General features: G+C 34.7%; 1 protein-coding gene across 1 annotated transcript in view; it reads left to right on the top strand.

Annotated features, from left to right (window-relative positions):
• Positions 1–16,574, top strand: part of LOTGIDRAFT_156167 (hypothetical protein) — a gene marked incomplete at both ends in the record, with an annotated part of 17,066 nt that extends 492 nt beyond the window's left edge. The window contains 28 exons of the mRNA XM_009046188.1: positions 313–383; positions 635–778; positions 918–1,026; positions 1,411–1,535; positions 1,834–1,959; positions 4,788–4,990; positions 5,106–5,340; positions 5,620–5,730; positions 5,993–6,058; positions 6,300–6,527; positions 6,974–7,091; positions 7,369–7,516; positions 7,889–7,949; positions 8,196–8,310; positions 8,769–8,979; positions 9,318–9,396; positions 9,727–9,876; positions 10,171–10,264; positions 10,767–10,919; positions 11,225–11,355; positions 11,751–11,828; positions 12,232–12,437; positions 12,892–12,997; positions 13,399–13,495; positions 14,010–14,178; positions 14,846–15,210; positions 15,495–15,563; positions 16,540–16,574. Of these exons, the coding sequence (XP_009044436.1) occupies positions 313–383; positions 635–778; positions 918–1,026; positions 1,411–1,535; positions 1,834–1,959; positions 4,788–4,990; positions 5,106–5,340; positions 5,620–5,730; positions 5,993–6,058; positions 6,300–6,527; positions 6,974–7,091; positions 7,369–7,516; positions 7,889–7,949; positions 8,196–8,310; positions 8,769–8,979; positions 9,318–9,396; positions 9,727–9,876; positions 10,171–10,264; positions 10,767–10,919; positions 11,225–11,355; positions 11,751–11,828; positions 12,232–12,437; positions 12,892–12,997; positions 13,399–13,495; positions 14,010–14,178; positions 14,846–15,210; positions 15,495–15,563; positions 16,540–16,574 (3,803 nt within the window). The remainder of the gene's footprint in view (positions 1–312; positions 384–634; positions 779–917; positions 1,027–1,410; positions 1,536–1,833; positions 1,960–4,787; positions 4,991–5,105; positions 5,341–5,619; positions 5,731–5,992; positions 6,059–6,299; positions 6,528–6,973; positions 7,092–7,368; positions 7,517–7,888; positions 7,950–8,195; positions 8,311–8,768; positions 8,980–9,317; positions 9,397–9,726; positions 9,877–10,170; positions 10,265–10,766; positions 10,920–11,224; positions 11,356–11,750; positions 11,829–12,231; positions 12,438–12,891; positions 12,998–13,398; positions 13,496–14,009; positions 14,179–14,845; positions 15,211–15,494; positions 15,564–16,539) is intronic.
• Positions 16,575–26,960: the final 10,386 nt, after the last annotated feature.

Here is a 26,960-nt window from a genome sequence, read left to right as displayed (position 1 = left end):
AAGAGGCCATAGAATCTGGAGATGATTTGCAAGGTAGGCTAAGTGTTTGTTTATTCATTCATTGGGGATGGGCTGTAGCATAGTTTGGTTAGAGTGTTGGACTCTTTACATGACATCATTTGCTATCTATCATCAGACTAACAATGGTTGTGGGTTCTACTCTGCTCTTTAAAGATCTAAAAAAACAGTAGGCTTATGTGCTCTTTTGGCAAATTATCCCTCTGTACACACTGCAAGGAGTTACTCACATTCATCAGGGATGTAAAACTCCATGTATTTCATATCATTCAATATGTCTAATTTTGTTTTCAGTATTAAAATTAGTAAAAAAAGGTATTGATCCTAATTTTACAACTGGTAATGGCGTTTCTCTGTTACATAAGGTTGGTGGCCTTTTTTTATTTCCAAATCCTTGACGTGGCTTAGCGAGTTACATGCTTACCCGTTAATCTAATCCCCCAAAAAGTTGAGATAATACCTACATTCGTCTCCCCTCCTCCTCTCCCCCCTCTTTAAAAAGTATTTGTACCCCAACTTCAACTTCAGTTGTCCCCCCATTGAGTCAGTCTGCGCCCTATTTGTACCCCTCAGGAATCTAGCGCTGCCACTAGCTTTCATAAAAATTGTTTTTCAGTGTTGTACAGAAGGGAATGCCATCGTAGCAGAAATCCTGATTTCACAAGGAGCAGACGTGAACATCAAGGATGATGATTGGTGGACGCCATTACACACTGCTTGTCACCTTGACAACACAGATCTAGTCCAACTCTTACTAAATGTAAGTAAATTTTTCTCAAATTTGTTTGTGTATTTTGACAGAAGTGTGCTTGATGCAGATGACAAATAGCACAGAATTCTGTTAAGCTCCGTGGACTCTCTAAATGTATATTTTGCTCTATTTTATAATTTAATTACAGAATGGAGCTGAAGCGTCCATCTTGGATGTGGATGGTAATTTTCCTATCGATCACGCTCCAGCTAAATCGGAGTCATATAACTTACTGGCTACACATCTCGAGGAAAAAGGTAAAGTATTTTTGAAAGCAGTGTGATGGATCAGTGCACCAATGAACCTTGTGTGCACTCAAATCATACCTTATATTACAAATCTGTCTAATACCTTGACATCAGGAAGTAAATTTGATTGGCTACATTTGCTAGCAAAGCCAATCAGAGCCCTCGACAGACTGTAAACAATTTATAATATCTTTTATTGCAAGGATGTAAAACTCCTTTTGAGATCATATGTTTCTTTTCTTTTTTTATGTAAAGTGATTAAAAAGTGTATAGTTGTCCTAGCAAAAAAAGTAGGATGTAAAACTCCATTTTATTTGAGCATAAATTAGAAAAATGGAAAACTGGAAATGTAAAACTCCAAAAATGCTGAAAAAATGTTATCATTTATTGCAGGACTGGATAGTAACGAGTTGTCCGAGTTAAGAATTGCCGCCTCTAGATACGTCTGCCTTGAAATCCAGACGTTTATTGACCATGGAGTGGACGTCAGCAAGCCATTGTTTGATGGAATTACTTGGGTAAGAATCAGAACTGGTTTCCTCATTGAACACTGCAACACTTGAACACATCTCATCGCTACTGACTGCACTATTCCACTATTAGCCAACTTTTCCTTATTGCACACAGTGTGGCGTTGCATGTCATCAATAGCCTAATTAGGAGCAGAAAGCAAGGGCAGATGGAACACCCGATACTGATGTTCATGCCACTTTCCTGGCAAAATTTACCTCATTGCACACTGCCTGGCATTTCTGTCTTCAATAACAATCAGATTCAGAAAAGCAGGATGTAAAACTCCATTTCATTTCATTTTAGTTGCATATAGTATGTGCTAATGGCTATAAAAAAGGATTAAAATTGTTGCTGGAAAACCAAGCTGATGTAAATGCAGTAGACTTGAACGGTTGGACACCTTTACATGTAGCTGCCAAGTTTAATCAGGTAAGAAATCTTTTGATTAGGAAAGCATAGAGTGAAAATCTCGGGAGAGAAGTTGCATTAATTTTGCAGAGTAAGAGCTGGGGCCTTTATCTTCAAAACTTGACTCTTTAAAAAAAAAGACTTAATAGGCTTATTTGACTGGTCGATTTTGTTGAACACGTAGAGTTTGTTAACAACGAAATATGTTCGACTGGTACCTTAGTGGGGTTTCGTTGAGCACGAAACTTAGAGTTTTTCTTCCGTTAAGACAGTCATGTGAACACTTCAAGATGGCCGCTGGCAGGAGAATGTTGCTGCCTTGAGAGAAGACACTAGAGCAAGCGACTGGTATAATATGTTCCGTTGAGCACGTTTTACTACTGCACAGCTTGTAGCATACTCAACCAAATCTACCAGTCGAATTTCTCTATTATTAAAAGATGATACAGGTCATTCCTGGCTTTCATAAGGCTTTTTTCCCTTTTTCTGTTTTTTCTCTCCTGCCTTTACAGATTTTTTCAGTAAAACAAGGAAGTAGGTTGGTCTGGCATAAGACAAAAAGAATGATTTGAAAATGTTAAGAAAAATTGTTAATTCGAAGGTTGGGCCTCTAGGGCACCTCCACTTTAAAGATGGTTTCCCTTATTTTCATAAATGAAAATGCCAATACTTATATGAATAGAAAGTAGATATGTTCTAATGACTTGGAAAAATACCAGTTTGTCTCACATGTCTATAATTAATTCATAATTAGCTAAATTAGAGGAGAATTACCAGCAAGGTCAAAAAGTTTTTTGTTTATCCAGACTGTAAATACATGTACATTTATGATTGGTTGAAACTCTTAATGCAATAAGAACATTATGATATGATTAAGAATACATAATAATTCATTAGAAACACCAATCAAATAGTTTGCTTAATTCGACACTAAAAATAAAGAAACCCATCTTTAAGCTTGACAGTTAGTCCAGGAAGCTTACAGTCTGTAAAACTTGAACATTTTCTAGCTGATAAAACTCATAAATCAATGATTAGTGAAAAAAAAATGTTAACAAAAATGACAAATTTGTGTACAAAAGGAAAAATGCTTTAAATGAAATTGATATCATATTGGAACTGGGGGCCACTATGGCACACCTCCCCTTTCATCAAGAAAGCTTCAGTTGTAAATAGGAAGAAATATTGAAGGGTTTTCTGTTTTTATATGTCCTTGGGGTCCTATTGTTATTTTGATGGTGTTGATAACAATTTTTTATTGGCCCTAAAGGGTGTGAGCATATTTGCATGTATTTGCATTGTATATTCAAACAAATAAAAATACACTTAGTGAATAGCAGTGACTTAACATATTACAAAAGTATTTAAAGGGGTGGTCTGCATAATTTTCATTATTAAAAACAGTGGTAAATTATACTTGAAAATACATCTTAAATACACTTTAAAAGAGATTGTAAAGAGATTTTCTAAATTTTTTATGTATATCAGGGACCTTGATAGCATCAACCTTCACCATTCAATTTTCAATCAGACATCTATGGTTCCTGCAATTTCACTTAACATTGTGAATGATGATTATTGAGAAAATATTTCTAAAATATGCTATTTATATCTATGTATCTACTTGATCAAATTGAATTTGTTTTAAAAGGGTTAATTAAAAACAGAGCATACTAATTGTTAATTAAGCAGTTTGACCTAGTTTTGGTGTTCTTTTTCCAACCTTTTGAAAATCAGACTGCCACTTTAATAAGTATATCATTGAGTGTGGGTCTCTTTCACAATGGGTCACAAACATAATGGGTATTTCTATTGAACAAGCAGGAAGGTATAAAAACATAGATCTAATATGTGAGCAATTTGGCTTTAAACCTAAAATTGTAGCACCAATTTGTGAATTATTTTAAGTTTTCGAGACCTAGAACATGTACCAGAAGCTGAAACTTATATTTTTAGTTTAGAATTTTAAGGGAAATTTCTCAAGACCATTTTGGATTAAAACAAAAAATTTAAATGTTTAATTCTTTCAAATCTATGGAGGAAAGTTTTTAAGGATTGAATTTGCGTAACTGAATTTCGGATGGAAATGTTTTCAAGGATTTCATTTGTTAACGTCTTAATTTTGGATTTTGTTTTGTGTGAAATATATTTCTGGAGAAGTTCTGATCAAACCAAAGTCTAAAATTGTAAATACTTGGAGGACATAGGATATATTAGGAAAGCTAGCTTGTGTCACTTCCTGATAGAATTTCCTTGATTGCTAACAAACTAGATGCCAGATGTTCATTTTGATAAGAGATACAGCTAGGTGGTAAGTCTCCCGGCTGATTCTAATGATCTGGTACATCTGATACCAATCTGATGACACTTTGACATTATTTTCAGAGAGTCCACATTAACTTTATCATTTCAGTACAGTCTTCCATTTTTGCACTTTTGACGTCAGGGAGCAATTACAAAATGGCAGCTAGTCAATATTGACTTGGGAACCTCTAGTGAAAAATTCTCAAAGTTTTTGTCAATATTAATATATGGACCCCAAGTTTTGCAAACCTTTTTTAACATAAAAGGAAAACTGTTTAATATACAGGGTGGTTTCTGGTTGAAAGCCAAAATTTTTTATTCTATTGAATATTGATCTATAACCCTGGGACTAGGGTGTCAGGGGTGTGGCCAATTGGTATAGGAGAAGAATTTGTCTTGAATTGAAAGAGCACCTCACATCATCACATGCTGAAAATGTGGATGAAACAAATTTTTGGGGGTGTGAAAGGGCGAGGTGATTGCTCCAGGGGTGTGAAGGCTGAAAAAGGGAACCACTGATCTATAAAAAATTTCTTTCTTTTCAGCTAATGGTGGTAAAAATTTTATTAAAATGTAACGCGCGAACAGATATTGCTGGTATCCATGGTTTCCGACCAGTTGATGTGGCTGCCACAGAAGAAATTCAGAGACTTATAGATGACCACAGAAAAAGGCGGCAATGTTCAGAGACATCTGAAACTGATTTTGAAGAAATTGAGGAAGAGGATGCCTTCCTTTCAAAAACAGTGTAAGCATAGATAGAGCTCAATTTCAGCTAACTGTATCACTTTTCAAATTTTAAATCAGACATTTGCACATTCTGCAATTGAACAAGCCAATGACTTCTATACGATTTCTTGCAGACGCCCACCAGAACTGCCATTACCAAAAGCTGAAAAGTTCATGGAAGCTCAGATTCGAGCTCAGTACCTAGATGATGTTCCAACTCGGAAAACTAAAATGTCTGAACATGAATCTGAGAAAGATTTTGATCACGTTTCCACCATTTTGAAAGTTCATCCTTCAGAAAAGGTAGATTGGAATTTTCTGTTTTTAAATTCTCATGTTCATATTTGTTTTCATTCAATTTCTGCTCAGGTTAGTAGTAAGTGATGCAGGGAGGAGAGGTATAAAAACAGCTTAAGAACATCTAGAAGACCTTTTCATCTTTAGAATTAAAGATCCTTCTACACTTGGTGCATTTATATTGGCAAAATTTCCCTCATTGTACACTGCAGATATTCATCTTCATAATGAGGAAACTGAAATGTTGACAATGGAACTCCATTTCATTTAACTTTTGGATATATTTTGCAACTTGCTGGTTGCCATGACAATAATGGCCGCCATCTGACTATTTACTGTTGCTGTTTCCAGGGAACACTACCCTCTACTGGTCCATCTGATGACTTGACACACCTTGCTACCTTAACTGAAAGACACATTCTAGAGATTTTACAAGAACGCTATAAATACAACAAAATATATGTAAGTCATGAGCTTTTTTTAACCTTAATAAAATACAGATTGGGTGTTTCGTTTCATACTTTTCTGCAAGAAACTGACAAAACACAAAGATCTGCATTATCATTATAGCCTTAACAGTTTTTCTACCGTGTTTCACTGTATCAAGTTAGCCTTACTGTAGGAATTCGATTAGTATGACAATGGATTGTGATGTATGACCTAAATTTTTGAATTTTTGGGTCGTTGGAAAGGACAATAAACCAAAACATTAATATGATTTCAGACTAATATAGGTGAGATATTAATAGCTGTGAACCCTCTACAGACATTACCGTACTATTCCAAACAGGTTGGTGTTTTTTTGGTCAGTTTAGAAGCCTACCCCTTTCAGAGAGTCCACATAGCTGATGATATTAATTTGGTATTTGGCATGGTGAATTGAGTAGCCTGCCCCTTTCGGAGAGTTCACATTGTGAGCTCACAAAATCACATTAGATTTATAAGCTTGACATTCATTTTTGAGAGTCCACATGTGGATGCTACATTAAAAGGAAGCTCAAATTTCATATATTTGGATTTCCTCATTTCAGATTTGTCATTTGTATCAAAATGCTAATATTCTGTGCCGACTGCCACCTCATATCTATTCCAACGCTGAACATGCCTTACGTGAGATGCGGGCGTCTGGGCGTTCTCAGTGTTGTGTGATTGGTGGAGAAAGCGGTTCGGGGAAAACAGAAACGTGTAAATTTATCGTTCAACATCTGATTGAGGTGTCTAAATGTCAGGACATAAATCTTCTTCACAAAATACATCAGGTAAATTCTTATATATTGATGAGGGACTGGCTGTAGCTCATTCAGTCAGAGTGTTGGAATCTTTACATCATTTGCTTGGTTATGTTGGAACAAAATGGTGGTCATTGGTTCTACTTTCAGTCTGTGTGTGAAAGTCTGGTGGCCTTGAATAAGTCATCTTTCGTCACTATTCCAGTCAACCCAGCTGTAAATGGGTAGAGATGATCTGGAAAAGATCAATGCCGACAGGTTTGGCCAAGGACCAACTGGCAGACAGGATATTTGTGGACTAATTCTGTTATCCTTGTAAAGAATAGTTGTTGCTTCCTTTCTTTCTGTCAAAGATCCCTTAACAGTTTTCCATCAAATGAGTAGACCAATGGCAAATTTCCCCTCATTACACACTGCATGGTGTTGACCGTCATCAGCCTAATCAAGTCCAAAGTCCAATTTCATTTTCTCTTCAGATCAATCCATTGCTGGAAGCGTTTGGTAATGCTCAGACATTAATGAACAACAATTCCAGTCGCTATGCCAAATATCTAGAGCTGAAATATTGTCCACAAGGCAAGAAACTACTAGGAGGTAAGAATTGTTCATTTTTCAAGAGAATTTCTTTTGTTTCCTAGCTATTTTTGTTATTCTTGGCATTGTTCAAACATTTGAAATCATCTTCACTGCATCTTATACCTTGACATCATTAGACACTTTTTCTGCATAAGAAAGTTTGCAAATACAACCCTCAACACAAAGTCTGTAACTACTTATTCTCATCTGTATTGTGAATTTATGTCAAGGTATAAGACAGTTTGTTTGTTCACTGAAAATATGAAATGACCTTGACCTTACAATACTCTTTCAGCCTCCCTTAAAGAGTATCTCTTAGAAAAGTCACGGGTAGTTAACCATGGCAACCAAGAGTTGAATTACCATATATTCTATTGGATGTTAGCAGGGCTGACTGTAGAGGAGTGTCGTGTCAATATGATAGACAAAAAAAAACCCTACAGGTAACAAAATATACCCCCCCCCAGATGTTAGGGTAGGGAAAGGGGGCCAGTATTAATAACCATGGCAACAAGGAATTAAATTAACCATCTACACCCGATTATCAATACTCATTAAAAGCTTGGTCCACTGGAATAATGCGGAAAAATTAATCAAGGTCACAAGATTTTCACAGGATGAGAATCTACAACCACCATTTGTTCAACGGAACCAAATAAATAACCTCAAGATTTTAACGCTTTAAGGCACTGAGCTACACCGTGTCCTCTTTTGTTAAACTGCTCAGTTTCTCTTATCACTGTTACTGGAGGCTACAGGTCCCCCCCCCCCCTTTCTCCCGATCCACTGTATGTTTTTGCCCTGTTTTTTTCCAGATATCTGGGTGAGGATTTCAGTCCACAGATGACGATAGAAAACAAACAGAAATTCTGGGAAGTAAAAGAATGTTTGAAATTTATTGGTTTTTCTTCAGAGGCAAGTTTAAATCTTTCCTTGTGATTTTTGTTGAAGAGCAAGTGTGTGTCAGCTTTATAAAGCAGGAATTGTGAGTCCCTCATTGCCCACTGCATGGTGTTCATTAGTCCAATCTGGTGCTGAATTTCAGCAAAATTGCTCTTTGGAGATGGTATTTTTGAAAATTTTCTGTCTGTTTCCATTTCACATGTGTATTTTACATTGTAGGATATCAGCAGTCTTGTGACAATATTGGCGGCCATCTTGCACCTTGGTAACATAACCTTCATCCCAGTAGATGATGGAAGAGCCAAAATTGACAATGAAGAAGCCCTGAAAAAAGGTCTGAGAAATATTTAAATTTTCAAAGGGACAGATAAGGAAATGATCAAGATACAAAATTATGGGTCACAATATGTGCAAGTTGAAATTTGCCTCATTGTACACTATATGACTTTGCTGATTTCGTTCTTTAATGACAAGATGCAGAAAAGTAGGCCTAAGACAGTGATTCCTAACCTATTTCAGCCTTCATACCCCCGGAGCAATCACATGAATCTTTCTCAACCCAAAAATTTGTTACTTCCACATTTTCAGCATGTGTTGATGTGAGGTGCTCTCTCAATTAAAAATAAATTCTTCTCCTACACCAGTTGACCACACCCATGACACCCTAGTCCCACACCCCAGGGGGTGAAAACACCCTAGGCTGGGAACCAGGGGTCCTAAAATGTGGAACTTGATTTCATGTCATTATCTTGGTAAAGGGCAATATAGAAGTAAAACTCTATTTTATTTCAGTATCCAGTCTACTGTGTATACCGTCTGAGGACCTGCAATCAGCTCTTGTAGAAGATGTTCTAATTACTCGTGGAGAGCAGACGTTGGTGTATCTCACTGCACCTCAAGCCAGCACTGGGACGGACGCCCTCGCAAAATCACTCTATAGTCGGCTGTTTTCATGGATTGTTAATGGTATAAACCAATTTGTACAACCTGATGAAGAGTCAAGGTAGGTTGGATTTTTAGGAGAGGATTTTGAAAAAGGGGTTGGGGTCGGCAAAAGGGTACGGACTAGATGGTGCTTTTGCATAGTCACTGTACAGTCAGCTGTTTTCGTGGATTGTTTACAGTATAAACTAATTTGTACAACCTGATGAAGATCTTCAGGGGTGGAACTTTAGGGTAAGGGATAGCATCTCAAGGTAGTGCTTCTCTCTTCACAGCCTCTTATTGATATGAGAGTCTCGCAAATATTTGGACAAATGCACCTTTAGTAATAAAAGAAGGAAAATCGTGCAGAAATGAAAAAAATATTTTGAAGCTATTCTTAAACTTTTTGTTTTGCAGTTTCAGTGAATTCAGCCTATCTATCAGTATTATTGATTTGTTTGGTTTTGAGAATCTTCAACAGAACAGTTTTGAGCAGGTAACAAATTTGTTTCGGAGAGTCCACATAGCTAATTTTAATGGCTCATGCAATTAATGAAAAGTGAGACTGTGGCTAATGGGGTAAATTTGAAAAGACAAATTGGGTTGTCTTAATTAATGTCTTGGCACCATTGAACATTGCTCAATAAGGCACTTTAGAGTAAGATAGCCATTTAGACGTAGGATGTAAAATTCCATTTTGTATCAATTCATTTTATACCTTGATTCAAATAAACTGAATTGTTCTGGTTGCACATTGCAATACCTGAAAGGAACTGTAGAGTGGGGTGTAAAACTCCATTCCAATTATTATTCATCTCAATTTCAGATGTGTATCAACGTAGCCAATGAAAAGCTTCAGTTGTATTTTAATCAACAAGTATTTCAACAAGAGTTGGAAGATTGTAAAGCAGAAGGCATCAAAACAACAGCTTCACTGTATTCTTCTAATGATACAGTTATCTCCCTTTTCTTGGATGTGAGTTATTTCCCTTTATATGGACAATTTCCTTATGAGTAATGCCCCTTGATTTAGACAATATTTGCCTGATTGCTTCATGACACTTAAAAAGGAGGAAGGCAACACTTGGACTGGGTTTGACCAAGTACCAAAAGGCTTGTGAAATGAAATTGTGTAGTGGATACTTGCACAACATAGTTACCCTTCTGAAACACCCAAAATCATGAGAAAACAGGGTAAGAATTAGTTTGTCCCAAAGCTCAACCCTCATCTACATAAACCACCGTCCACAAAAGTAATTTTTTTCTCCAGAAAACCTGTAGTATTATGTCTGTCCTAGATGAAGAATGTAGTTTTCCTAAAGCTTCTGATAGATCTCTGGCAGCTAAAATCCACCAAGGACCAGGTAATAGAATAATCTACTTAATATTAGTAGTTCTCTCCCTTGTCTCAAGCTAGACTTAACTAGAGGTCAAATTTTTACTTATCCGACTAAGTGAAACGGGCAGATTTCATGCCAGGAAAGAATTGGAGCTGGAGCTCGTATTTTGTGCCGAGGTGGTGCATGAGGTCCTGTCAACGCAGCACAACACAAGTTCTATGAGCTGGGGGTCCTCTGGCATGAATATATGAAAAAAATAACTCATTTTTAACAATTTTAGGCTTCAAACACCTTATCAAAACGTTTATTTGGGTTTTTTTACGAAGACACTGTAAACTTTTCAATCAGGTAACCTGGTCCAGGTTTCACAATTAGAGATGCAGGGGATGATTTAGATAAAGCACAATTTGGATACCGAAATAGAGTAGGCAAATGCTACAGGTTTTTCATACTGCATTGTGTTGCCGTCTTAATCAGCCAAATAAGGAGCAGAAAAAAATATCCCATAATCCAATTTGTATTTTAGGAGATAAATATAAGAAGGTCTATAAATCACCTCGTGATGGTGGACCAAGTTTTAATGTGTGTCATTACGCAGGGACTATAAACTATAGTCTGGAGGGGGTTTTAGAGAAAAATAGAGATAAACTTCGACCGTACGTCACTACCACCATGAAATGTAAGTTTTCTAGGGGAATGAATTCTCTGGAGGGATTGACATGGGAAAACAGTCTAGACATTTAGATGGGATAATAAACCAAAGCTTAAAGTTCTATAGGCTGGGGACTTTTCAGTTGGAAATTGGAAAAGAGTGGGCCAATGCCGCTGTCCTGGCAAAGTTTCCCTCTTTGCACACTGCATCCCTTTCCCCATCTTTATAAGCAAGTCAAGATGCAGGAAAGTCGGATATCAAACTCAATTTTCTTTACATTTTTATCATTATATTCAATGTCTCAAGATTTTTCAACTTGGCGTCAATTTCAGCAAGTACAAAACTGATATTCCGAGAATTGTTCCAGACCACGCTTAGCGCCGTGGGATCTCTACAAACTAGTGTCAGGCAGTTCTCCATGAAGAGAAAACCTGAAAAATCCACAAAGGGACTAACCAAAATAGTAAGATTCTGTTATTTGTAAACTATCTATCACAAGGTTTGACCTATTACCAGCTGGTAGACAGGATCCTTGTAAACCAAAGTTGTCATTCTTGAAAGCTGACTTAATTTTGACCAAGGGCCAGCTGGTAAACAGGATCCTTGTAAACCAAAGTTGTCATTCTTGAAAGCTGACTTAATTTTGACCAAGGGCCAGCTGGTAGATAGGATCCTTGTAAACCAAAGTTGTCATTCTTGAAAGCTGACTTAATTTTGACCAAGGGCCAGCTGGTAAACAGGATCCTTGTAAACCAAAGTTGTTATTCTTGAAAACTGACTATCAAAAGCTTTGGCCAGCTGCAAGACAAATTGATACTTTCAAAAATGCTAAACCAAACTTTGAATTTGTTTTTGCAGGTTCACAGAGTTAAAGGAACAAAACCAGCCAAACGGTTGACTAGGAAACCACCGGCAACAATGGCGTTCCATTTCCGGGTATGGTTAACTTTTTATTTTTTTATTTTGAAATATTAGCTACTTTTTTGTGGGTGTTCGTTTGAATTCACTTTTATTATCCAATCAGATTGCTGCATTTATAAAAATTTAAGTTAAGCTACTTTTTTTGGTGTTCAAGTCATCTGATTGGTCAATCATGAAAACTACAATTTTAATTCAGGTATATTATCCAATCAGATCGCTGCATTTATAAAAATCTAAATTCATCTAAGTTAAACTTTTATGCATTTTAGGCATAGACTCGTTTTTTTGAAAATGTCAAATTAAGTTTTGAGCATGCCTGTTTTCACAGCATGTACACAGTTTTAGATTCCTATTCTCTGACTATATGCCAAAAAATGGTCAAGATTGTAATTCATTCTTAAACCTTCGTCCTTTTCAGAATTCCTTGAATGACCTAATGATAAAGTTATCCAGCACCAAACCTCACTTTATTCGTTGCATCAGTCCGAATACTCTCAAGACGCCAGCTGTCTTCATACCTTCGTATGTTCAAATTCAGTTGAAGTACACAGGCATCTTGGAAACGGTCAAAATTCGTAAAAACGGTTTCGCAGTTAGAGTCAAATTTGCAGATTTTCTTGGAAGGTAGGAATTGAGTTCCTTTTTCTCTCAAAATTTAATGAATTTAGCAAATCTTGATGATTTGTTTCATATTTTTTCTGTGGGTTATTTCTCTTGTCATCAGTGATCTATCAAACCCTGTGTCTTAATTGTGTTCAACAGTACTGAATCTTGATCCAATTGCATGAGATAATCTGGCAGAGATCTAAGTCAATAGGTCACAGATGGTAGACAGGATCCTTGCCAACCCCCTATATTAGAAAGTTCCCCCTTCTCCAAGACTAGCTGTCCTGATGAGGATCATGTATCTGAAACACATATCAGCATGAGATGAACTCTTGTCAATTAGCTAACATTCAGTGCTATATAAGAAAGTTAACTACCATTTCTAAAACAAGCTGTCCTGATGAGGATTGTGTATCTGAAACACATGATATCAGCATGAGATGAGCTTTCGTCAATTTGAAATTATTTATAGATACAAATATCTGCATGCCTTAAGAATGTTGGGAAACAAAAAGCCGCTAGTGGAATCTATGATGTGTAAACAAATTCTAGAAAGATGGAAAGTCGAAGGCTACCAGGTAAGTTGGTACTACTCTTTTGTCAAGGAGGTTCAATTAACACGCTTGTGGCTAATTTGAGAGTTTGGAGGTTCTGTGTTAAAGTTGAACTAATAATGAATGGAGTTTTATCTCCCACTTTTTTGTGCCTGCTAAGTCTACCACTGATTTGAAGATTGGCAATGCCATGTAGTGTGCAATGAGGGATCTTGCTAAGAAATTTTGCATTAGACTACTACTTCAAATGTTAGGAGATCTTCAATATACACAGCCTGTAGCACAAAGGAGGCCTTGATTTATTGTGCTATTCACACACCTAGACCTCCGTGAGATTCTCAAAAATTCTAATTACAATTCTTTTAAAATATTAATGTTTCTTTTCCTTTCTTGTGAAATTTGAAATTTTATATTTTTCTTCGCAGATTGGTAAGACGAAAGTGTTCCTTCATCCAGGACATCTGGAGAAGTTAGACTCCATCAATAGTCATTTTGATAAAATGGTAGTCAAAGCTCAAGCAGGTAAGGCAAAGTTTCTACAGCCTCTTCGGAGACCAAAGAGATAATTATGTATTTAAAATCAGACAACAATAGTTTAATATTCATGTGAACCCATTCCCTTTTTACCTACATGATGGTCTTTGGAGACTAAAGGGAGATAAATCTTGAAATAGTATTGATAAGTCAGGACACAACGAATTATTTCCTCTCCTTTTCAAAGGGATTCTATGCTTTCTGAAGACTAAGGGGAGATAAATCTTGAAATAAAATCAGACCACAATGAATATTGTCATTCATAGTGACAAATTTCCTTTTAATGCCAAAAAGATTCTGTGCTCTTTGGAGACTAAAGAGAGATAATTTTGGATATAAAATCAGACCACAATGAACTGATATGTCCTTCAAAATAAACACATTTCCCATTATTCCAAAGATTCAATGCCTATTGGAGACTAAAGGGGGATAATTATTGATGCGAAATCAGACCACAATGAATTAACATATTTTCAAAGTAACATAATTTCTTTATTTCCAGTTATGCGAGGATGTTATGTGCGGAAAAAAATGCAGCTACGTTATTCGAAGAGGGAACGAGATGCATCACATATAGAAATATTATCCTTTCATGTTAACCGATTACAAAAACGAGTCTATCAATACCAAACGGACCTCATCAAATATGATTTGGAGAGTGCCAAATTACAGTAAGTTTAAAGATTTTTAGGGGAATGGCAGGGCCATTTTTTCATCACCTCTGTAGAGAAGGGAATTTTGTCAGTCTAAAACAATATAGTCAAGCAATTTTCATGACACTCTGAGTAATAACATGTTTCAGGTTCTGTTTTGATATTTCTAATCCAGCAGAATTATTCGTGCACATCCGAGTATAATCATGAACAGTCCAGTTTATTTGTAGGTAGTATAAGTAGTAATGAACACGATATACATCTGGCTTGAATACTTTCAATTACTATTCATTCTCCCTCAAAATATAATAGACTGTTCTTGTTCATGCACATACAGTCTGATTCAAAACATAAATTTGATAGGTCCACTTTCTTTGTAGGTAGTATAAGTAGTAATGAACACAATATAAATCTGGCTTGTAAAGTTTCAATTATTATTTAATTTACCTCATAATAAAGAGAACTGTTTGTGTTTATGTTTTGAATGATATGACCATGCAAGCAACAGGATGTAAAACTCGCTTTCCTAGTTAGAAAGTTCCCTCAACAGTTTAGAATCGAAAAAAGAGCAGGCTAATGTCACTGTCTTGGCAAAATTTCCCTCATTGCACACAACATGGTGTTGCAAGGTGCAGAAAAGTAAGATGTAAAACTCCATTCATTTCATTTCATTCTCTCACTTTAGAAGCAAAGACGAAGAACAAGATGCATTACAAGCCTTGGACGATGTTTTTGTGGATGAGGTAGAATATGGGCGTATCTGGGAACTCAGCTCTTCCATAGACAATGCCGATGAAATCGATGAAAATTTCAAAAGATACAGTACCTATTTGACAGCTGTTCATGATCCCGCAGAATTGCCATTCACGAGAAATTCTGCCAATAATTTGGAACCGATAACAGAGTCTGGCACAAATTCTGAAAATCAGGCGCTCCAAGAACCAAACATGTATGAAAGCATCAAAGACCTAGATGAAAATCAGAACCCAATTCCACCCCCCACAAAACATAAATTCGTGACTTCGTATTACGTCAACCTTCCTAATCATGGTGAGGCTTTTGATTATTTGAAAAAGTATTAAAACTTTATTAGCTATGTGGACTCTCTGAAAGGGATGCTGAATTGACTAACATAAACATACAATAAACTTTACTAGCTATGTGGACTCTCTGAATAAATTGACAAACTGCAAAGAAACTGAGTATGGTACTTTAATACCTAAAATACCAATTTAAATGCAGTCAGTTTTCACTGGATTTTCAAGGCATCTGTGTCACTTTTCAAACATCAAATCTACTATACCAGGTTTGAAGTCTGATTACAATAATTTCAGGAAAGTGGTCCAAGAACCGACAGAGTGACGCTTCCAGTATAAAACCAGAAGACAGCATCTCCATTCAAGGTAGGATTTTGGGATTTCTTTTTTAAAGAAAACTAGAATTTTTTCTGCTTGGGGTGTCCCCCTGGTATTAATGCAGGTCAGAAGGACTTAAATGGAAAAAGCGTCTAGTCGCACAGTTGAGACCCTCTTGGAACCGCCCCCCTCCCCCTCCAGTGCCCCTTAACAGTTGCAAAACGAGAGAAAAGAGAAGGCCAATTCCGCTCTCTGGACAAAATTTCCCTCATTGAACACTACATGGCACTGCCCAATCCAGCGAACAAAAATAGGACATAAAAATATATTGACAATCATTTCATTTGTACTATTACTTTAAGAATATCAGTAACTCTATAGAAACTAAACCAAAAGTAGAGTTACAATGTCAGTATCCTGTATATAGGAGATATTTCCTGTTTCTATCAGCCTCAATATCAACGCAAACATCCTGACTGACTTTAACATTTCAAAATATTGCAGACGTCAAATAACATTGTATTTCGTTACGATCAGATATTGCTGATATTAAATTAAGTCAATGAATGTTTCAAATTTGAAAGATTGTAGAAAATATCGTCAAAATAAAGCTTCAAACTACTTGATCTTGAACTCATCTCATGTTGTTGTCATGTGTGTTTTGGATACAAAATCCTCATCAGGACACCTAGTTTTCGAAATGTGGTAAAATTGTCAATATACAATTCTATGATCATACATTTTGAAACACTTATTCGCTATACCAATGATTGTGTTAGAAAGTGTGTTATTGATATACTGATCTGATGCCATGGCCTGTGCTTTTGGAAGTAGATCTAGTGTTCTGTTTATGAATGTGTGTTATTAATATACTAAGTTGAAGGATTCAGGATCATTATTCAGTTTTCAACCTTGACCAGTGCTTCCTGGGACAGTATCCTCTATAACACATTGACTGATATCATCATTTGTGTTATATGGATGTTCTCTATTTGAAAACTGTGGTATTTTTATTGTTATTCAGGTACAATTTTAGCATCTTCAACCATCAGTAATTAAACACATTTCAAAATTTTTGTTGCTGTCTTTACAGTGTATATGCAGTTTTACTAGCCAATTTAAGGGGATAAAACCTGCGCATTATACTCTCAAATATACAATATATGGCATATAGTAAGAATGTTAACCATATGGTAGATATTCTATTAGAAAAAACAATTAACTAAAGTATAACTAACTAACTTAGACTCATTCTATTCATAGTGCAGAGAGGAACACATTCTTTCGTTTTCGTCTTATTTCTTGGATATTTAGTGTGTTCTTGGCAAGTACTTCTGTGGAGCTTACTTCTCAATTATCAGATAGTTTGAGATTATTTTGTGTCCATGGCCAGTGTTTCTGTGAGGATTTTCCTGCCAGCCAAGGTTTCCTACTAATGGACTGAGTAATTTTGGTTTTCATCTTAATTTGTGGATATTATTTGAGTTCTTGGTCAGTTCTTCTGTGAAGCTTACTTTCACATTTTCCTTATACAGTGAGGATATTTTGTGTCAATGACCAGTGCTTCTGTGGAGATATTAGTTTCAACCAAATTTTTTGGATATTTTTTGAAAATTATGCAATAAAGTGAAAACAAGAAAAATGCAGAAATTTTGCAAGCTAAGTAAGTAATTTAAATTTGGTCTTAAAGGACTGTTGATCTGACTGTTGATCTTTACCAGTCATGTCTGACTAGAGCTCTAGACTGTAGGGCTATTTACCAGTCATGTCTGACTAGAGCTCTAGACTGTAGGGCTATTTGCCAGTCATGTCTGACTAGAGCTCTAGACTGTAGGGCTATTTACCAGTCATGTCTGACTAGAGCTCTAGGCTGTAGGGCTATTTACCAGTCATGTCTGACTAGAGCTCTAGACTGTAGGGCTATTTGCCAGTCATGTCTGACTAGAGCTCTAGGCTGTAGGGCTATTTACCAGTCATGTCTGACTAGAGCTCTAGGCTGTAGGGCTATTTACCAGTCATGTCTGACTAGAGGTCTGGACTTGATTGACTGTATTTACCAGTCATGTCTGACTAGAGGTCTGGACTTGATTGACTGTATTTACCAGTCATGTCTGAATGCACTTTTATTTTTACCACAAAAAGGGGGATTTAAAAAAAAATGCAAGATGTTACAAAAATGTATGAAAAGACCAAAAATGGCTTTATGAAATGGAGCCAGATTATGAATCAAAACCATTGAAATGAATAGAAAAGAATTCTGAAACATGTTGCAGTTGGAACAATATTCAGAAAAAAACGGCGCCAACTGCTGTGTTAGTTAGAATATTGTAAAGAGTTTTACTCTGTTGTATTGTATTAGAATGATTTCTGCTAGTAAATTAGAACTATTCAACTAGTAAAGTCAAGTTGCCTTGACATTGAGTTAGAAGAATAAATGAATACTGACATGAACAGCTTATCATTTTTAGCTTTAAGAGATGAATGGAATTTTACATCCTTGGGTAATGATTGGGTAATGCCATGCAGTGTGCAATAAGTGGCATTTTGTAAGGACTGCATTATAGAACCAGTCTATGCATATTTTCTATGTATTATATTCTATGCATTATTCCAACATCTGTAGGTGCCAGTCATATCTGATTGGGGCTCTAAAATGACTGACTGCAATTTTGATCTTTGGGACAATTTCTTTGCAAATTTGAGATTTGTTGCATTTTTCACACATTCTTGTTGAAAAAGTATCAAATTTTGATTTACTTGTTAAAATGTACATTGACAATTTCTAAAATCAGCAATTGTGCTCACAAGTTTCTTCCTCATTGAGCCAACCGTGTCCCTTTTCAGCTGTGTCAATAACATATGATTTGTACCAGACTTGACAGAAGATAAACAGATTCTGTGGTTAATGTTTTGTTATATGTTTGATGATGTCTGCCAGCTGTAGTCCCGTGTATTATTAACAATGGGTTGAAATTATTAATATAATAATGTTCAAGGTATTATTAATAGTAAGATGGCCGCCACACAATGGCACTGTCTTCCATTGATGTTTTTAAAGATAGCTTCATTGATGAGGACTTAGGCCATCAAAGATATTTTTTTTGTGGGTGGAGGGGGGAGGGGAGTGGGGAGGGGAGAGTATGGGTGGTATCTGAGATTGTTTTTTAGTTGTTGATATTTTTTACTGTTCTACTGATGACCAATTCAGGCAACCTAATGCAGTGTTCAATGAAGGAAACAGTCATTATTTATATTTTTTGAGAGGCTCTGATTTATGATGCATAGCTTATGTAGCATAGCATTAAAGGTATACTCACTCATAGGATGACCAACTAATGCCGCTGGCCTGGCATAATTTCCCTCATTGCACTCTGAACGGTGTTGCTCGTCTTCATTAGCAAACGTGGTGCAGAAAAGTAGGACGTAAAACTCCATTCATTTCATTTTAGCATGACCAACAAATTTGAAATTTCTAAACTAAGTAAAAATTCATTCTAAGGGTGTTCCAAAATTACTTAGTTTAATAGATATATCATGTTATATAGAGATTCTATTCTTTAGTCATGTCACCTGGTAAGTCCAACTGATGAATATATACTCTTATTGACCAAGTTTGAGAATTCAAATTGTATGTGATAGCATATAGCATAGTTATACAATCATTATAGCCATTATTGAGGACATTTGAATGACATCCCAAGAAACAATGAATGAAGTCAAAATGGCCTAAGGCTAGCAGACACAGCTCTATGTAATAATACAGCCTTCCTCCCTCAATACAACATGTGCATTCATTAATAACGCTTAACTAACCCAACACCCCTATAACACACAATAGACTCTACCACTGTCAACAAAGAAATATTGTAATAGCAGACACACTGGACTAGGTTCATTTTCAATTCACATGGTAAATAGGATAGCTGAAATGGACTAAAAAATACTTATTCCTTTATATTATCTCACTCATTGCCTTATGATCATTTTTGGATTATTTAGACGTATAAGGTAGGCCAATTCTTTTGTGTTGAATTTGAAACTTTTTGTCGTCTGCTAGTTTTTGATGGTTTGGTTCATTTGATATAATAGATGATTAAGAAAGAGTCATTTGTTCATTTTTATGACTAAATGAATCTATTTCCATTTTTGGACAATTTTCTTAATCAGGATGGCAAATTCTTTGTCAAATTTTTTGAAAAAAGTGTCGTCTGCTACACATGAGCAGATGATTTTGAATTTTTCTCATTTCTTTTGTAGTAGTGGACAAAAATATTCATTTGTTTATTTTTGTCACTAAATGAATCATTTTCAGTCTTGGAATATTTTGTGTATTTACTTAATAAGGCTTGCAAATTTGTCATTTCTGAAATTGAAAAAAGCGTTTTTTTAAATAGTTTGCATGTTTGATGCAACCGAATTTGAATTGCGTCAAATCTTTTTTAAGTTTTGGACCAAAAAGATGCAAATGTTTCTGTGAATTGAAATTTAATTTTCATTTTTCGGTAAATGTCCTTATAAGGAAGACCAAAATTTTTTGCAAAAATAATTTGTCGTCTGCTAGTTTGAAGCTGTCGACGTTCTGTGGGGTCAAATCTTTTCCGTTTTGGACCAAGATAGCCATTTGTTTATGTGAATTGCTATCTTAATTTAATTTTCCAAATACTATCTGAATCCCAAAAAAAAATGTTGTTACACCCAAAATAATTTGTCGTCTGCTTGTTTAAATAGGTCATGACTATTAACAGTGTAAGAGAATTTGTCATGAAGTAGGAATGGTCCTAGAATAGTTCTAATAGAACTAATGGATGAATCACTCTTTGAGTCTGCAGGAAGTTCAGGCTTGTATGGAATTTATTGATAGTAACTAGGGAATTCCTGATAGTCATTCATGGTGCCATTGTCTTTTACTCTGAAATTGTTTTGATTGTTTGGAAATGAATTGATATGGATATTGCATTTTACTTTTGAGTAGGGGGATTTTAATGTTAAAATGAAGAAAAATATATAAAATAGGGTCTGAAGACTATTTACATATATACTCCAGACTCAACTCAACCCCTAAAATGGCGCACCTGTCCCTTTAACATATTTCTGTCAAATTATTTGATATACATGTTTAATTTCAAATGAAAATTGAAATCTTTGAGTAGTGCATATAGATCTTTATATGTTAAAAACTCAAAAACTCTTAAGAATTGTAGAAAACACACATGTATGTGTTATGTGTTCGTGCACATGTTTTTCATTCCCAGCATGTATTGAGAGAACATTTTGTAGTAATATAACTTACTCTAGTTTAAAATATGTTCTACTAGGTTACATTTCTTGTGGGAATTACTTTTTCATGAGAATAAAATTATATATTTCCTTAACCCTTTGAACAAGAAAATAATTTTATTTCTTTAACCCTGTGAACACGAAAACATTTTTTATTTCTTTAACCCTTTGAACACAGGCAAGATTTCTTAAATAAGAAAAAGAGAATGACTATTTTTTTACAAGGATAATAACTGTGGTTTATGAGGATCTTGTCTACCAGCTGTTACTTGGCATTGATCTTTACTGGATAATCCATTCTGATTTACAGCTGGGTTGACTGGAATTAAGAAGAAAGATGACTGCCCATGGTTCAGTCTGTTCTATAGGATGTCAAACTCCATTAATTTCATAAGTCCAGTTTCACAAAAACAGAAGTGTTATTTTGCAATCAATTTTTTGTATTAAATTTGAGGAAAATGAATTTGTATTCAAAACTTCTGAATATAACTGGAGTAAGGAAAGTTATCCATTGTTACAAATTGTTGATCATTAATATTTAATAACTTTCCTTATATCTGCAATTCAATTTTAGCTTTTTGTTAAAAAGAGAAGGTTTCTGAACAACTTGGATGTTAAATGAAAAGCCTTTAGTTTTTTTTTCCTGTCATCTGATTGGTCAATAATTAAAGTTGATCTTAAATACATTTTTGATTAACCAATCGGATTACTGAAATACTTAACTTATGTTTTAGTCATTTGATAATTGCATTTCTTATTAACTTAACTAATTGTAGACAATCCTGGTATGTAATTGATATTTTGAAAAGTGGTACAGGTCCCTTAAATTGAAATTTATCAATAGAGTTAGAAAGATATTAAAATTGTAGGGGACATTATCCCTTTAAGTCAAGTGTGAGTCAAATTTCAAACTTGATTTTAAAGCCTATATTGAGACATCTGGCCAAATGTCAGTTTGACTTGGATATGTTAATATTGTGTTAAACGGGTCTTTCATTGGGAACTTGATATGTAATTATTCTGTTAAACAGGATTAAATCATGAAAAACTGGTTCCTTAACATGATTTAAAAATAAAATCTTGTAATATTTTTAAAAATTATAGTTTAGATCAAAGATCACTATTTAAAGTCTTGTTTGGTCTTGTAAATAGATATTTTATGTGTCCTTTCTAAATTTGTCAAAGTGGCCTGTTTTTGTTTTGAAAGTTAAAAAATGAAAATACCTTAAAAGGATATATAGTTGTCTAAAAATGACTTCAACAACTGATAGAGCTCAATTTCAGCTTTCTGTAGAGTGATCTGAATATTTACTTTACCAGCTGATAGAGCTTAATTTCAGCTATCTGTATAGTCATCTAAATATTTACTTTACCAACTGATAGAGCTCAATTTCAGCTTTCTGTAGAGTGATCTGAATATTTAATTTACCAGCTGATAGAGCTTAATTTCAGCTATCTGTATAGTCATCTAAATATTTACTATACCAACTGATAGAGCTCAATTTCAGCTATCTGTATAGTCAACTAAATATTGACTCAACTGAAGAGTATACAGTAGTCACTAATTACTATATGGGCCTGTGCCTTTAACTTAAAAAAAGATATACTACTTGATTTAAAGACACTACCCCAGTAGACAGAAACATTTATGTTTTAAAATGTGTTCTGGGTTTGTGTCTTTAACTCAAAGAGTATACAGTAGAATTGTCACTAATTGCTATCTGGGCCTGTATCTTTAAATCAAGAGTATATTAATGATATTATAAAGTATATGATATATAAAGGTTATAACAATTGACCCAGTGATATAGAATAACTGTTTCTCATACTGAAATATAACAGTCTTCTGATGGGAACATATAACTCTTTACATATTTGTCATATACAAAATCTAATTTAGTGATATACAAAATCTAATTTAGTGATATACAAAATCTAATTTAGTCATGTACAAAATCTACTTTAGTCATATACAAAATCTACTTTAGTCATGTACAAAATCTAATTTAGTCATATACAAAATCTACTTTAGTCATGTACAAAATCTAATTTAGTGATATACAAAATCTAATTTAGTGATATGCAAAATCTAATTTAGTCATGTACAAAATCTACTTTAGTCATGTACAAAATCTACTTTAGTCATATTTTGGTAGATTCGAAAGAAAATTTCCAAGATTTAGCTCATAGTTAAAATTTGTAGGGGGATGACATGAAAAATGCAACAAATTGGGGTGAGACCATATAGGACATTGGCACTGATATCTCAGCAATTGGAAATATTTTCATTGTTGCACACTGCATGGTGTTCTCTGTGTTTCACCAAACTGAAACATGACTGGCAACTGAAGCCAAATCAACATCCCTTTATGTTATAGTGCCATTCAAATTGTCAAATGAAAAAATTTATGAATCATTATAAATGAAGTTTTATGTCCTACTTTCCTGATCCAACTTTCATTTGCCGGACAACAATCAGACATGACTGGTGGGAAATATGGTTAAATTGACATCCCTGATTGATAGTTTATCTATACTAATGACCTAATTAGTAAATAATTAGCTGGTAATTAATGGTAATTATAGGACTATGATAGTTTTATTATTCATGACTTCATTATGTATTGTCTCTGAACCAGATGTCATGTTTGTATGTCCATGTACAGAAGCCAGGGTGGCTGTGAAATTAGACTCTTGCTTGCTAAATAAGACCCCTTGCTTGCCAACCTGAAGATTCTGGGTTCAATCCTAGCATAGTAAGAGACAGAACCTTCAGATTTTTCAACTTGTATAAATGACTAGATGCTTTTTGTCCCTCTGACCGGCATCATTGACAGGGCCTCAGTTTATTGTCCCATCCAAATGACCAGACGCTTTGGCCATGTCAGTCCCTCAGACCTGCATCATTGACAGGGGAATCTGAAGGCATTATCTCAACCTATGCCAGGATTAAACCCTGGACCTTCAAGTTAGCAAGCAAAGAAGCTCCTATTGCTACTGTAGTGCCACTGTATAAACAATGACATGTTATATTGGTCTAAAGGTCACCAGACTGAAATAGAATCTAAATAGAATATTCATATGTTTCTAATAAACACTGAATTATCATTAATACATTTTAACATCTCATAGATATTCTGATTGAATTAGCTCCTACTATACACTGGAGATTTAGTTAGGTCAGGGATTCTGTTTCAGTTGTTTTTGCCAGTCATTTCAGATTGAAGATTTTAAATGCTGTTTCTAATAAAGACTGAATTATCATTCATACCAGTCATGTTTGATTTTAGTGATCAGAGTTTCTGTTTGAGCCGTATTTTAGTATTTAGTCAAATCAGCATCCCTTTAAAATCTTTCCCATAGCTAATATTGTTTGTTTGGTATTTAGTTTTGTCCATTCTGCATACCTTTTATAGAGTTCACATAGCTAATAGCATGTATATTGATATCCATATACAACTATTTCGTCTTGCAATAGCTAAAAAAAATCAATGGTAATGCATTAATGATGTAGCTATCCTAACTTCTTATGGGAAATGTATTTTGACTATAGTGTCAACTCAACATCTCCTTTGGAGAGTCCACATAGTTAATAATGTTTATATCTTTATATACAAAAAACTCAATTGTAATGTATTTATGATGTAGTTACCTTAACTTCTGATGGGAATTGTATTTGACCTGGACAGGGAGGCACAGTGACCTTCTAAAAAACAAATTTGACCTTTGAGTAAACCAAACGTAAAGTTTTTGTTGTTTGTTTATGGAAGGTGTCTCAAAATAAACAAACAGGTGTAGATGGGGTTGCTATTTTGTTAAATTTTACCAGAAAAACAACTTTTGTTTGTCTTCAACTTAGTATACCAAACGTAAGTGATACAATTCCAAAAACTTTTATACAAAGACTAGGTTTGTCAACTAAGCATCCCCTTTAGAGTGTTCACATAGCTAATAATGTTTATATTGTATTTAGGCTTCCCACTCAACATCCCATTCAGCTTATTATGTTTATTCTACAATCCTTTCAGAGAGTCCACATTGCTAATAAAGTTTATTTGGTATTTTGGTTTGTATACGTCCCTTTCAGAGAGTCAATCTTTTTGAGAGTCCACATAGCTAAAAGCTAATAATGTTTATTGAAATCAACTCATGCAGAGAGTCCACATAGCTAATAATGTTTATTGGGTATTTAGATTGGTCAACTTGGCCAATTTGATTTGATAACTGGGTTTGTATACTCAACATTTCTTTCAGAGAGTTCACATAGTTGAATATTCATTTTGTAGTTAGGTTTATCATCTTGACATTCCTTTCAGGGAGTCCACATAGCTAATAATATTTATTTGATAAATGGGTTCGTAAACTCAGCATCTCTTTCAGAGGGTCCACAAGTTGACTAAACCAATAAAATCATCATAAGTTATCATAGTACCATCTTGAATAGTTTTAAACTCTGTAAAAACAGGAATGTCTGCAATTAAACTAGAGTTATTTTTAGAATCTCATGTAATTCCCATCTGTTCAGTTTTAGATAAGATTCTAATTTAAAGTGTATTTCACAGAAAAGCCTTCAAATATCATTACTTAAAGATTCCAGATGGCCGCTCTATTTCAAAATTAATTTTCTTAATTCAAGATGTATTTTAAATTTGAGAAAAATCTTATTGAAATGAAAGGGCTGTTTAGATGGGACAATGAACCTACTTGCTAGAATCTGAGCATTTTTAAGAAATTTCCCTTATTGCATACTTGCAAGTCTCCAGCCAAAACTGGGACAGAAAATTATAATATAAAACTCCATCCATATCGATCGAAAATAGCTAAATCTTTGCAGGCTATTAAGTGTTTGAGAAAATCATTAGTAACCAATTTTCTTGCTTGGAAATTTGGGATAGGGGGTGGGGCATGAGGGCCATGGGCCACAGGGGATAGGATTTTGCTTATGCTAAAGCATTGGTCAGTAATTCTGTATAGTAATTACTCAGAATATACTCTAATATAAACTATGATATAAATATTTACTAGTTGTATTTGTAACATTAGTATCAGCTATAATTTCCTGTTTATATAACTCTTAATTACTTTATTCTTATACATATATAATATGATTCATCATGGTCTCTGAGTCACTGTTTAAAACAACACCCTGTATAATTTGAATTTGTGTAGCTGCTCTAGCAAAGTTTCCTTCATTGCATACTGCATTAAATTGTTAGAAGGAGTTGAAAAGTAGAAGTATTTTCACAAAAGATATGGGTTTTATGCTCTTCATTTTTATGCAAATAACATTAGCAAGTAAACACACTTTCTCTTCCAGAAATTTCAACCGAAAATAATCTCAATTTTGGCTGAAAAAGTGATAATGTGTGCTCATGTTTGTATTTTATCTATGAAAAAACATTCTAAGACTAGTTGCACAAGCTATGTAGATATCAGTAATCATGAAATAATAACTCTGTCTACTTTTAGTTAAAACAACTCCCTTTATCTACAATCCATATTGTGTATACGTAAAAGTGTTCACGTACCACAGATTACTCAACAACTGACCGATTTCTTGAGCTCACGGATGCGGTACGCATCTAAAAATAGCAAGACTAACGTCCAAGTATTTTCAGAAAAGGTATTTCCCAACAGACATTGGCTTGATTATGTCTTTATGCTTGTTAATTACGAACATATATAGTTGGTATGTCACGCATACGGATTCGTATACACCTGCCTGTAGCGGACAAAAGGAGTCTGAGCCTAACAGTGCTTTCATGTAGCTTATATTCTAATGTTTACTCTATACTGCAAGGACAGTAGGCATCATTTCAGCATATCTAGTCCTTCATTATATGAGATTGGGTGAGATAATTGAATTGAAAATTGAAACTGTTAAAATATTGATGAATAATTAAATCAAAAGAAGTTATTTAGATAATTATTGGTTGCCATGGTGATATTGAATATTGTCATTGATATGACATTGTTTTTATATTGATATTTCTATTACATGTGCATTGCATGATAAAAACATGCGCCATATTAATTGATATTTCTTATCAGAAGTCAAATTTGAGATATCCGTCTGCTTTCCGTTTTTTCAACCTGGATTCTGGGATTTGCGGTGGCTTAGTGAGTTGCTTGCTCATTAACCTGAACGTCCATGGTTGAGCTAATATT

The sequence above is a fragment of the Lottia gigantea genome, assembly GCF_000327385.1.
Source record: "Lottia gigantea unplaced genomic scaffold LOTGIsca_10, whole genome shotgun sequence".
NCBI lineage: Eukaryota > Metazoa > Mollusca > Gastropoda > Lottiidae > Lottia > Lottia gigantea.
The sequence above is the reverse complement of the archived record's forward strand: the minus strand, read 5'-3'. Positions and strand labels throughout refer to the sequence as shown.